Source organism: Panthera pardus, unplaced genomic scaffold, assembly GCF_024362965.1.
Source record: "Panthera pardus isolate Hobbes unplaced genomic scaffold, ASM2436296v1 HiC_scaffold_26, whole genome shotgun sequence".
In the NCBI taxonomy this organism is placed as follows: Eukaryota; Metazoa; Chordata; class Mammalia; order Carnivora; family Felidae; genus Panthera; species Panthera pardus.
Window position 1 is genome coordinate 9,683,949 of NW_026526832.1, and position 13,439 is coordinate 9,697,387.

General features: G+C 42.3%; 1 protein-coding gene across 2 annotated transcripts; it reads right to left on the minus strand.

Annotated features, from left to right (window-relative positions):
- Window positions 1-1,855: 1,855 nt before the first annotated feature.
- GEMIN6 (gem nuclear organelle associated protein 6) lies at window positions 1,856-6,892 on the minus strand. Of its 2 annotated transcripts, none has more exons than XM_019446960.2 (3): window positions 6,792-6,892; window positions 6,083-6,220; window positions 1,856-2,664 (listed from the first exon to the last, which is right to left on the minus strand). In XM_019446960.2, exons 1-3 carry the CDS (start codon window positions 6,887-6,889, stop codon window positions 2,289-2,291), a joined length of 612 nt encoding a protein of 203 aa, XP_019302505.2. In that variant the 5' UTR covers window positions 6,890-6,892; the 3' UTR covers window positions 1,856-2,288. The 2 variants fall into 2 exon arrangements, with proteins under 2 accessions (XP_019302505.2, XP_019302515.1); XM_019446970.2 differs by having other exon boundaries at window positions 6,083-6,216; window positions 6,792-6,857.
- Between the last annotated feature and the right edge of the window lie 6,547 nt (window positions 6,893-13,439).

Below are 13,439 nucleotides of genomic sequence, written 5' to 3' on the forward strand. Positions count from 1 at the left end.
CTTTTTGAGGACTGCATTCTGCTGCGTTGTCTCAGTTGCTGGGCCGAGAGCTGGTGAGCTCGGGCTTGACACTCCGAGGGTGTCTTGTGAGGGTCACCTCGTTGCCACATAAATGAGGATTCCGGGGACAGAATTCTGCTCCCACTGCCCTTGTGCTAGAACAAGCCTGGGCAGACGATGGCTCTCTCCTCCTACGTCACGCTAGAATTAAGCATAATTCCTAGGGCTTATTTTCTCCTAAATGCAGGGGGTAGAGTTTGCTTAAAATATTTAGCCGGTTAATAAATACAGGGTGAGCTATTGTTTTCAGAAGTTAGAACTTGGTCATGAAACTGTGTCAGTCAACATCTGAGGACTCACAGTACGGAGTGCCTCAGGTGGAAACAATACAGAGCCAGCTAATACAATTTATTGTCACGGCAATAGTTTCAGACTGTTCCAGAGTGATAGACTTATTCAATGTCTTTCAGCCTCACACATGTAAAGCTACGTAATGACTGTGTAAACCATTAACCACGATGAATCATTAACAGGAGAGACTTTTTCTTGCCAGCTTCTAAGTTATCGCCCCCACAATGATAATATCAAAGAGATTGGTCTTAAATAGGATTTGTGGCCAATCACTAATCCTTAAAGTGCTTTCAAATCTTAAATGTTTTAATAATTTGTTTTGTCAAAGAGCAAAGAAAGAGTTCTGCTGGAGAATCACTCGTGCCCTACATGTGGACCAGCAGGAAGGAGTGGCATCCATGTTTCATCAAGATATAGGACAGCAGCCCAAACACGAGCTTGTTCCCACAGACGGTTCAGCCTCTGCCCCTTCTTTGCCTAACGGGGACCATCCCGGAGTCTACTCCCCAGTCAGTTCTAGCCCAGCTAATTGAATAAATAAGCCAGGACGCGGTGCCCCAATTTGCATGTGACACTAATACTGCTAATGTTTTCCACTACAAAACTCAAGTTCTCACACTCGGGCCCGTATTACAATGTTTGAAATACACACACATATGCGCACACACACTCGCACGTGCACGTGCACGCGCGCGCACACACACACACACACACACACACACACACACCCTTCCCTTATCTTTCCGTTATTTGAAGGGAGTCCAACCTAGCAGACTTTGGCCAATATGGTAAAACACAAATAGGGTTTTTAAAAAGGGGTAAAGGGGGATGGGAATATATAGCCCTATAGGTAGATGACTGTAAAATGTTGAAATCTAACATAAAGCTTACCTAGGAACTATGATTTCTAGGCTCAGTAACCCTTCTCCTATCGTTTGAACTGAAAAAACAAAGCAGGTGGTTTTAGGACTTAATTATTAGCAAGATTACCAGACTAAATGTCAAAGATGCATCATGCTCTTTAGAAGACAGATGTCTTTACAAATCAAGGGCCATGCTGTACACGGGCACCAAGGGACTATCCCATATGAGGAGGAAACTAATCCATTGATGATAGACCCAACACAAAACAATCCGTAATTATAGACATTTTTGTTAATGCCGCCCTTCTGTCTCTGAAATTCACCTATGCACTTTCCCATTTAAACTCCAGCTGTCCCCATTATTTCTAGCCCACAAATCTTTATACCATCCTTTTCCACAGTAAGCATGGCTAAAATGGATTAATTGAAGCGTGCAACCTGATTAGTTAACAGGGAGGCTGATTGTCCTGTTTATAACTAATGTGTGCTACACGGCTAGTTTGAGACCCAAATTGGGGTTGCAGGAAATCCTCCCACACTTATGCTCACAAATTTCAATATAACCAACTTATTTTAAGCAGGTGCTATGTGCCAGCCACCCTGGGAATTCAGGATACAAAGATAAACTGGGACACAGGAGAAACAAGACAATAGAGAAATAAAGTTTACTTGAATAAATTCAAGAGCATAATTTACCCCTGCAAGAGCCTCTGAAGGTTTTTTTTTTAAAAAACAAACAAACAAACAAACAAACTAGACACCTGTATGTTGAAATTAAAAGGAAGGACACTGAGGTGTCTGGCCGGCTCAGTCAGAAGAGCATGCAACTCTTGGTCTCAGGGTCCTTGTGCTATTTTGTTGCACGTGAGACTATCCGTGTGGTTTACCTATTTATTAGCACTCATAATCCACATCTTTGATTTGACCAAAACAACAGAGAATGAAAACTCACACACGACACACGTGTGCCTCTGAAGTCTTGTAATATGATGGACTTAACATCCAAACACTTCACGAAGGAAAAAATAAAAATGAAGTCTTATTTCAATCGGCTCATCCACAGTTCTTGGCTTCTCACTGGGGAGCTGCAAGATGTCCCTGAATAAGATCCTGAACACGGGACAGAATAATCTCATTAGAACTGCTGCAATTTTCGGGGCCATACGGGGGGTCTATCGTCAGCACCCCAGCCACACACAGAGTCCGTTGTGAATCTCCCTGTTCAGTGATGGGAATGTGGTTCTTCTCGAGCCATTTCTTGAGGCTGTTCTTCCTCTTCTCCAGGTCCTCAGGGCTGTATGCCTTGCAGTCTCCAGACATGAACAAATGTGCCAGCTTCTCTCTCACTCCATGCTCCCCTTCGTTCACAGTTTCAACAGTCTGCACGGCATGGCCCATAATTCCAGTCACAGATATGCTGCCACCTTCTAGGAAGTTCACGAGGACGATACTTTGGAGGAAAAGTAAGTTCACAGCAGATTTGTAAAAGAAAAACCTAAAGTCTCATAAATCTATGGAAGAAGCAGTGGAATGAGAGGCATCACCAGCCCCGACAGGTAATGAAACTAGGGAATAAGAACTTCCCTGTTTAAAATTAATCCTCTCACCATCAAATGTTTGTACTTGGTCAATAAGTATTCACTGAGGGTCCTATACATCTAAACGTTTTTTTTTTTAACGTTTATTTATTTTTGAGAGAGACACAGAGTGGGATCAGGGGAGGGGCAGAGACAGAGGGAAACACAGAATACGAAGCAGGCTCCAGGCTCCAAGCTGTCAGCACAGAGCCCGACGTGGGGCTCAAACCACAAACTGTGAGATCATGACCTGAGCCAAAGTCGGATGCTTAACCGACTGAGCCACCCAGGCGCCTCACATCTAAACTTTCTGTCTAGCCTAAATCATTGGGGAATGCAGTTAAAGCATTAAAGAGTTATAAAAGGCTTAAACGTATATTAGAAAAGAAGAAAGGGCACAGACTTAACTTTCAGAGTTCAAAAACAACTGAGTAACTCACCTTCAAAGTAGATCCAAGAAAATAACAAAACACAAAATTAATGGAATAGAAAATAAAAGAGTTAATAACAAGATCACCAAAGCCAAATGTTGGCTCTTTGAAAAAAACAAAAAGATAAAAAAAACAAAACCGTGTAGGGGCACCTGGGTGGCTCAGTTGGTTGAGTGCCCTACTTCAGCTCGGGTCATCTCACAGTTCATGAGTTCAAGCCCTGCATAGAGCCCTATGCTGATAGATCAGAGCCTGGAGCCTGCTTCGGATTTTGTGTCTCCCTCTCTCTCTGCCCCTCCCCTGCTCATGCTCTGTCTCTCTCTCTCTCACAAATAAAGTTTTTTATTTATTACATATAAAAAACTTTTTTAAGAAAAAATAAACATGTAAAATTCATAAAACTCAAGCAAGATTAATTAGAATGGAGAAAAAAGGCAGCAAAGATTGGCAGTATAAAGTATTAGGAACAAATTTATGTCAATCGTTTTGAAAATTAAAACAGAAAACTTCCTGGGAAATATAAATTTCTACTACTGAGTCAAAGAAAAAGAGAATATAAATCATCTTATAATCATTAATAAAAACTGAGTAAGTATTTAAGAATACTTTCCCATAAGAGGGGGGAAAAAAGGGTCAGTTTTACCAACAAATTATATACAATTTTTAAGGTTCAAACATTTCTTTTTTTTTTTTCCAAGATTTTAATTTTAAGTAATCTCCACACCCAACGTGGGGCTCAAACCCACAACCCCAACACCAAAAGTCGCGTGCTCCACCAGCCAGGTGCTCCAAGGTTCAAACATTTATTTTTACCTTTTTTTGAAACATTTATTTATTACTGAGAGACAGAGAGAGAGCACGAGCATGGGAGGGGCAGAGAGAGGGGGAGACACAGAATCCAAAGCAGGCTCCAGGCTCCGAGATGTCAGCACAGAGCCCGACACGGGGCTCGAACTCACAAACCGCAAGATCATGACCTGAGCCGAAGCCAGACGCTTAACTGACTGAGCCAGCCAGCTCCAAACATTTCTAATCTAACCAAACTCTTCTAGAGACTACAAAAGGTGGACTGTGCCTTAGCTCATTAAATGAGGCCAATACCAAAAGCAGAGATAATTAAAAAAAGAAAACTACAAGCTAATCTCACTCATGAATACAAATGCAAAAATCCTAACTAAATAAAATACATGATATGATGCAATGTGATGTGAAGGGGATTTCACTTCTGTGGTACTCTTCCCAAAGCCTATAACCCCAGGCTATTTATGAGACAGCATCACACAAACCCAAATTGAGAGACCTTCTACAAAATACCTCATCAGTACTCTTCAAAAGTGTCAAGGTCACGAAAAACAAGGAAAGACTGAAAGGCTGTCACAGATCAGAGACTAAGGACACATGATGATTAAATGTAATGTGGGATCCTAGATTGGATCCTGGAACAGAAAAAAGGCAAACGATTAGTGGAAAAACTGTTGAAATCCAAATGACAGGTCTTTAGTTAATGTAAATTTTTAGTTTTGAGGAATGTACCACAATTAATTTAAGATACCAATATCAGGGGAAGCTGGGTAGATGGGTCCTGTCTGTACTTTCTTTTCTATAAATCTAAAATCATTCCAAAATTTAAAAAGTGTGTGTGTATCACCACCTTTAAAGTAGTCTTGCAAGAAACAAATCTGATCCTAATCAAACCTCTGGATATGAATCCCAGTTTATAGAAATACAGAGGATGAAATAAACTATACCGTGAGAATGCAATAAGCTAAACTCAGAATGTGTTCAACTCTGTAAGACAAATGATTCCATTTCTTCAACAAATAAATGACACGGAAAACTAAAAAGATGGGGTGCCTGGGAGGCACAGTTGGTTGTGTCTAATTCTCAATTTCGGCTCAGGTGTTGATCCCAGGGTCCCGAGTCAGGCTCCACGCTTAGCATGGATACTGCTTAAGATTCTCCCTCCCTTCACCCCTCTTCCCCATTCACTTGCTCTCCCTCTCTCCAAAATAATAGGGGGGAAAAAAAGAAAACTAAATAGAGAAAGTGCACAGTCACAGATCAAGATACTTGAGAGATGTTATCAACCAAACTGATAAACCAATATAAAAAGATACTTTTGAGACAACCAGGCAAATCTCAACATGACTGTTAATAAAGTTATTATTACTTTTATTGGGTATTATAATGTTATTGTGTTTATTAAAGAGTTTATCTGCTAAAAGATACATTGATGTATTTATGAATAAAATGATAATGGTATTGTGGTTACATTTATTAGAGTTCTTATCTATTAAAAGTTACATTGAGGCATTTATGTACAAAATTAAATGAGCTGTGCTTAAAGATATTTAGAAGGGAAAGGTAAAGCTAGTTGTCTGTTATCCTATTCTCTCTACATTTATGTATGTTTGAGATTTTCTAATAAAAACGTAGGAACAAAAAAGTGTCTCACTTCTACAAACCTAGCTGGTGCCAGGGTAATCCATAGTTTGAACAGCACTTAGATTCAAAGGCTATACAATTCTTTTTTTTTTTTTTTAATTTTTTTAATGTTTATTTTTGATAGAGAGTGAGCGGGGTAGAGGCAGAGAGAGAGAGACAGAATCTGAAGCAGGCTCCAGGCTCTGAGCTGTCAGCAGAGACTGATGCGGAGCTTGAACTCATGAACCGTGAGATCATGACCTGAGCTGAAGTCAGAGGCTTAACTGAGCCACCCAGGCGCCCCTAAAGACAGTACAATTCTTACACGCGAATTCTTACATGGCTTTCATTTATCTACTTCCTTAGTTTGGATATAACATATAGGCAGCACAAAGGGGTGTCATTATGATTTCTGAGAAGCAGGACCCATACTCACTTGGCAGAAACCGGGTCTGTGGTTAAAACCCATCCTTTATAATCCTTCTCACTGGCTGTCACTTTGACTTCTTTGTACGTGTAATCTTGCCATTCTAAGGGGCCTTTCTTCATCCATTCATTCATGGCTGCCAGCTGACTAGATCAAAAACCACCACCAGTCCGGGTTAATATATATGTTCCACTCAAGCAAATGCCCCAATCCCTATGCTAGGCAGAGAGAACATCTTGTGATTTGCCTCAAGTTCCATATCAGGAAATAGCTGATATTCACGATTCAATATGAAAGCTACGAGATCCGAGATCCCGAGTTGCCATGGGGCTAACTCATCCGGCTTACTTCTATATTCGACTACCCAGTACCACTCCAGATGGCCTTCGCCCTGGCTTTGAACTCCGGTCGGCAGATGCTCACACCCTTTAACTCTGTCTGCTCTCCACACCACTTTTAGCCAAACCTGAAAAACAAAACTCCTTTGATATCCACCCACTCGCTCTCTCTGGCTGTTTCTCCGCTGGATCCCGCCAGGGAGAGGCCTCGGATTTGTGACCATTTCCTCTTTTTTGTTTGGAAGATGCACGAACCAGGGGGCAGCAGCGAAGGCTCTAGAGCGCAGACTCCCTGACCTAGCTTGCAGCTGCACGATACTTAGAGCAGCACTCAAACCTGGTGGTGTTTAACGTTTAATCCCGACAAACGAGAAATATACCAGTTACAGCTCCTGACAGCGAAAGGCACGCAGCGACCACGCGGTAAGGAAGGAGTCTCCCCGGCGGCGCCGTCTAAACCCAGCATGCTTTGCGCCATTTCCTTCCCCCAGAAGTCTCTGTTTTGTAGTCCTTGACCTTGGTCCCACCTAGAGGTCTGAGGGAGTCGGCGGGCGTGGGGGGATAAAAGCCGCGCGCAGGATGCGGGCGGGACTTGAGATTTTTGTATAATAAGAAAGTAAGGCTCCTTGTTCGCTAGAGCCACCCCTCTTCACTGCCACGATGGACATTTCAACCTTTTGTTTTTAAAGAGGAAAAGTCTCGTGCCCGGTCCTCATTGAGAGTAGACATGGAAATGCACCCTTGCCGTGGAATCGAAGCACAAGAACCCTCTAGGTAAATCCTAAAGCTTTAGAAGTGTGAGGTGAAAGTGCCTTGGAGAAGAGCGATAGAGCCAAGAGACTTGTTTGTTCCGCTGGTGTGAGGCAGTTAATACCTCTGCTCCTTCGGGATGTGCCCTTGCTATAGTCCCGCAGGAGTTGCAGAAGCCAGAAAGAATAAAGCACAGGATCGGGATGAATTTCCACCTAGCAGATCTCTCAGTGGGAAAGCCCCAGCCTCTCCTCCAACCCCCGCCCCCCTCCCCAGTAGAAAAGCGGAAAAGACTCGCTTCTGCCGCAGATTTATGTTCAGGGACTTAGGTGGCTCCTGGCATAGTCCGGAATTTTTTTCATAACTGTGATCCTGAAAAATGGTACAAGGTGTTAAACATTGAGTTTCTGCAAATGGGAACACCAAGGGAGATTTACAGAAACTGAATTAGAGGCCTATCAAACCACGATGTAGAAAACATTGAAAATCAGCTTGGGGCATCTGGGTGGCACAGTCTATTAAGCCTCGGATTTAGGCTCAGCTCATGACCTCCCTGCTAGTGATCTCCGGGCTCCTGAGTTGGAGCCCCACACTGGGCTCTCCGATGTCTGCACGGAGGCTGCCTCACATCCTCTTTCCTCAGCTCTCTCTGCCCCTCCCCTGCTCCAGCTCTCTCTCAAAAAATAAACTTAAAAAAAAAAAATTAGTCAGCTTTTCCCTTACAGTCTGGGATTTGAGTTCACATAATCCTTAAAGTATATTGTTTCTTATTGCCATCGTTTCAAATAATCCTTTGGCAACTTTGAGTCGTTGAATGATTGGCTGATTATATTAATGTGGCTTTAGTAGATTAAATTAGATTATGCCAGTTAAAGTCCTCTATAAATCTACAAAGAGCTAATTTAATACCAGTTGTTACAATGTGAAATGAAACGTTTGACCTCATAAAAATTCAGTCCAAAAGAGCTTGAACCAACTGTGACAACTGATCATTTGTATTTGAAGCCTTCTAACTGTCCTGCAGAATGAAAGACTTTGGAAGCTAGCTTCAAGCTTAAATTACTCCTTTTAAATTGATGTGACTGGGGCAGTTTCCTTCCCTTCTCTCCCCTCTCCCTTTAGTCCTCTGGATAAACTAAAGAATCATTCACAGCATCTGCCTATTGGAATCGCTGATTTATAACAGACTGAGCCTGCCCACTTCTAATGGAGGTTTACAGAGAGACCCTGTCTGTAGTCCACCCTCAACAAGTTCACATGTGCCATTTCCTTTTCCCCGTCAACCCCTACTCTTGGTCTCCCTGGTGCCTCCCTCCTACCAGTTGATGTCCCTTCTCTCACATTCTCTACCCTTCTCCCTCTTCCCCTTCTCTTCTTCTGTCTTCTTCCTAGTATCTGCTTCCCCCTCAAACCTACACACATACACACACTCTCAACCCTTTCCTCTGCCAAGTTCAAAATTGCGTGTTCTAGATTTTGGAGTACATTTTTTAAGTAATCTCTAAACCCAACGTGGGGTTCAAACTCATGACCCCAAGATTAAGAGTTGCATGCTCTGGGGTGCCTGGGTGGCTCAGTTGGTTAAGCATTCAACTCTTGATTGACCTGAGCTAAAGATGTTGACTACTGAGCTCCTAAAAATTATTGCAGTGGTCCAGACAGGACACAACCTGATAGCAGTGGAAATGAAAAAGAGGGAAAAAAGGAGTAGATTCAACGAATGCTTCAAGGGAAAAATCAACTGGATTGGTGATTGATTGGAGTGGGGCAAGGGCATGTTGAGAACTTTGATCTGTTAACAGATCTTCTCTCTGTTCTTTCCTTCATTCAATAATAACCCCTCCTTCCTCTGTTTTTTCAAGATCTCAGGCCTCCACATAGTTATTATATTTACTAAACTAGATAAGAAATTTCTTCACAGAATTAAAAATGCTTCAATAACACTTTATTTGTTTTTATGGCACAGGAAGGCAACAGTGAGGTCTCTCCTCCAAGCTCTTATAAACTAACCCTAAATGTTAAATAAAATGGATGTGATTCGATCTGTGACTCGTTTGTACAAAGAGACCATCTATTATCTGGATAACCAGAGAATGTGGGGATGACCGAAATTCCAAACTGAGTGACCTGGTTGTATTCTCTGGAAGCCGGACTGGAATGGGATTTTATGTTAGTAAATGGAAACTTAATTATATTAGACCCTACTGGGACAGTCAATACCCCAGGGTTGGTAGCAGAAGGCACAAAAGAAGAAAGTCAGTAAGTAGAAGATTGGGAGGTATTTCTCAAAGACCCTGAATCTGCAAGCAGGGACTTTCCAGAGGAATATACCTATTGTGGGGAACTGATATACTTCATCAGGTCTCAGCTTGGCCCGGAATAGATTTTCCTAAAACTATCTGCCTTCTTGTTCTGATTTGATGCTCCCCATGCCTCGTGACTCCCCCATGCTGGTTTTCTAGACACAGTGTTGATCAGGAGAGGTGATTCTTGAGAGGGAAATGAGCACTTTCTAATCAATAGAAAGGAATAGACCAGAAATCACAAACTAGGGGGCATATCAGGACATGCAGATAGTTTAATATCTGCACAGTTTAAATTAAAAAAAATTTTTTTTTTAATTTGGAAGTTTTTATATAGGTTTCCTCTCTCTTCCTCACTAGTTTCTACCACTTTTATTGCTTTTGTTTGGCTGCTCTATATTGTTTACATCAGCTGCCTGATCCCACAGGAAATTGAATTTGCAACTCTGGAATAGTCCCTACTATAAATAAATAAATTAGCAGAGTAAATTATACCTTAATCTCTTGTGGTAAGAACCAGCCTTGGATGTGTCTAGTCAACTCTTGGGCCACTTAAGCGCCAGAAAGCTTTACCAAGGAAATGCCAATTCCAAGATTTCCTGTTGGATTTCCATAGTCTTTTTTAGGTGATTCCTTGGTCTTGTTGACTTGCCTCCTTCTCATCTGTGCCCTTTTCATACCATTTTTGTAGCTTATTGTTATTTACACATGTGTTGTGGCAGTTACTGTAGGTTGCTTCATTTAATAGTCCTTTCCCACAACCTCCTAATAAGGCTTGAAAGCTGAAACTCAGGGTCACTGGGTGGCTCAGTCGGTTAAGTGCCCGACTTCAGCTCAGGTGCTGATCTCATAGTTCGTGGGTTTGAGCTCCGCATTGGGCTCTGTGCTGACACCTCAGAGCCTGGAGGCTGCTTCGGATTCTGTGTCTCCCCCTCTCTCTGTGCCCCTCCCCAGCTCATGCTCTGTCTCTCTGTCTCTCTCTCTCAAAAATGAATAAAAACATTTTAGAAAATTAAACAAAAAAAGAAGAAGAAAGCTAAAACTCAATCTGCAGCTTCCCTTGCAGATAGATGGCTATATGAATACTTCTGGCCAGTGAGATATACATGGAAATCCCCCAGAAGGCTGTCCCTTCTGAAATAAAAAGGCAAAGCCTCCTAAGGAGAAAGCCTTGGGCAATCATAAAGAATGAAATCTTGCCCTTTGCAACAACATGGATGGAACTAGAGTGTATTATGCTAAGTGAAATTCGTTAAGGAAAGACAAATATCATGATTTCACTCATATGTAAAATTTAAGATACAAAACAGATGAACATAAGGGAAGGGAAGCAAAAATAATATAAAAACAGGGAGGGGGACAAAACATAAAAGACTCTTAAATATAGAGAACAAACTGAGGGTTGCTGGTGCGGTTGGTGCGGGGATGGCCTAAATGGGCAAGGGGCATTAAGGAGGACACTTGTTGGGATGAGCGCTGGGTGTTATACATAGGGGATGAATCACTGGAATCTACTCTTGAAACCATTATTGCACTATATTCTAACTAACTTGGATGTAAATTAAAAGAATAAATATACTTTTTAAAAACAATGGTGGGCCACAGCTGACAGAGAACACTTCTCTGTCACTGTAATTTGTGTGAGCCCTACATTATACATAGAAAACAATTCTGATACTGAGACTCAAAGCTTTATTAGAAAATAAAGATCTTCAGGGGCACCTGGGTGGCTCAGTTGGTCAAACATCCGACTTCAGCTCAGGTCATGATTTCATGGTTCATGGGTTCGAGCCCCCCATCAGGCTCTGTGCTGACAGCTCGGAGCCTGGAGCCTGCTTTGAATTCTGTGTCTCCCTCTCTCTCTGCCCCTCCCCCGCTTGTGCTCTGTGTCTCTCTCTCTCAAAAATCAACATTAAAAATAATAGTAATAAAGATCTTCAGCAACATGGGTATTTCTCTGGGAAAACAAATAAATAATTTATTTAAATGTGTTTTAGGGGCACCTGGGTGGCTCAGTCAGTTGAGCATCTGACTCTTAATCACGGCTCAGGTCATGATCTCAGGGTTCATGGGTTCAAGCCCTGCATCAGGCTCTGCGCTGACGTCATGGAGCCTGTTTAGGATTCTGTGTCTGTCTTTCTCTGCCCATCCCCGCTCTCTTTCTCACTCTCTCTCTCTCTCTCTCAAAATAAATAAATAAAATTAAAAAAAAAAAAGGAGGAGAAAGCTTTGGGATGCCTGGGTGTGTCAGTCAGTTAAACGTCCAACTTCAGCTCATATCATGATCTCATGGTTTGTGAGTTTGAGCCCCACATCAGGCTCTGTGTGGACAGCTCAGAGCCTGGAGCCTGCTTTGGATTCTGTGTCTCCCTCTCTCTCTGACCCTCACCCATTCTCACTCTGTGTCTCTCTCTGTCTCTCTCAAAAATAAACATTAAAAAAAATAGTAGACTTTCAATATGTATTTATTTAACCAATTAATAAGTTTGCTATTCCTTGGCAGAAGTTGGGACAAATCACAAGACCATTATTTAGGTGGAGAGTTACTTATTTCATAAGTGACCAAGAACAGAAAAAGCAAATTAACAGGTCAAATTTTAGATTGGCAAAGCAGATAACAAAGGGACCTTTGCTGTTTCTAAGAAAGTAACTTAAATCCTCTGCACTGAGGAACAGTGTATCATTATTCCTACTACTGGTGGTATTAGTAATAATAAACGTGTATTAACTCAATCTTAATGAACACAGAAAAAACATGAAATAGGAACTATTATCCCTGCAAAGGACACTGAGGCACAGAGGCCCAAGAGCATGTGGCTAGCTAGTGACAGAGCAAGGATACAAATCCAGGCAATCAGATCAAAGCCTGCCCTCTTAACCACTATACCATACTAACTAAACAATGGGGCATAATTTAAGCACAGTTGTACATCTAAATTTTTTTTAAATTTTTTTTTTTACATTTATTTATTTTTGAGAGACAGAGAGAGACAGTGTGAGCAGGGGAGGGGCAGAGAGAGAGGGAGACACAGAATCCGAAGCAGGCTCCAGGCTCTGAGCTGTCAGCACAGAGCCCGACTTGGGGCTCGAACCCACGAACCGTGAGATCATGACCTGAGCTAAAGTCGAACGCTTAACCGACTGAGCCACCCAGGCACCCCAGCACAGTTGTATGTGTAAAAGTCTATTTTTAGTTAATGAGGAATGTGCTTTTCAAAGTCAGCTTTTTAAATCTAAGTACTAGCTCCTCATTGTGTTCCATTTGATTGCTTGGGACACCCAAAGCATTAAAATAATGTGTTTCACTCATGTGTTTTAGCAAACCAGACTTTCCCAGCAAGGTCTGTTTCCAAGGGTGATTTTCCAAGGGAGGACACACACTGTCAGATTTAATGCTCTGGAAATTGAATGGTCTATCCCCAAGGCAGGTAAAGCAATACTGAGCCCCATGCCTACAGCTGCTATATACTCTCAGATTAGCCCACTGGCAACAGCAACAGGATAGACACACACGTTTAATTAAGCTGTAGCTCCTTATATCTTAGGGAGGGTAACTGAGGGAGGGCAGGGCAGTAACTCAAATCTCCCTCCATAGGACTAGCCTTTTCTTTTTTCCTACCCAGTGTTATCTATCTTCTCTCCCCTCCTCCTCCAGGTATCTTCAAAGAGTTGGCGGGGGGGGGGGGGGGGGGGGAGGGGGGCGCGAAGGGGGAGGCTTTTTCTTCTCTACTCTATGGCAAATTATAGACCCATTTTTGAGCTTCCTAGGGAAAAAGGTAAAACAGATTACTGATCACACAGAGGAAAATATCTTCTCTGCTATAAAAAGCCACTAAAAATTACGGTGTAAGCTCAGTCAGTTAAGCATCTGACTCTTGATTTCAGCTCAGGTCGTGATCTCCCGGTTCACGGCATTGAGCCCCCACTCAGGCTCCGCGTTGACAGCACAGAGTCTGTTTGGGATTCTCACTCTCT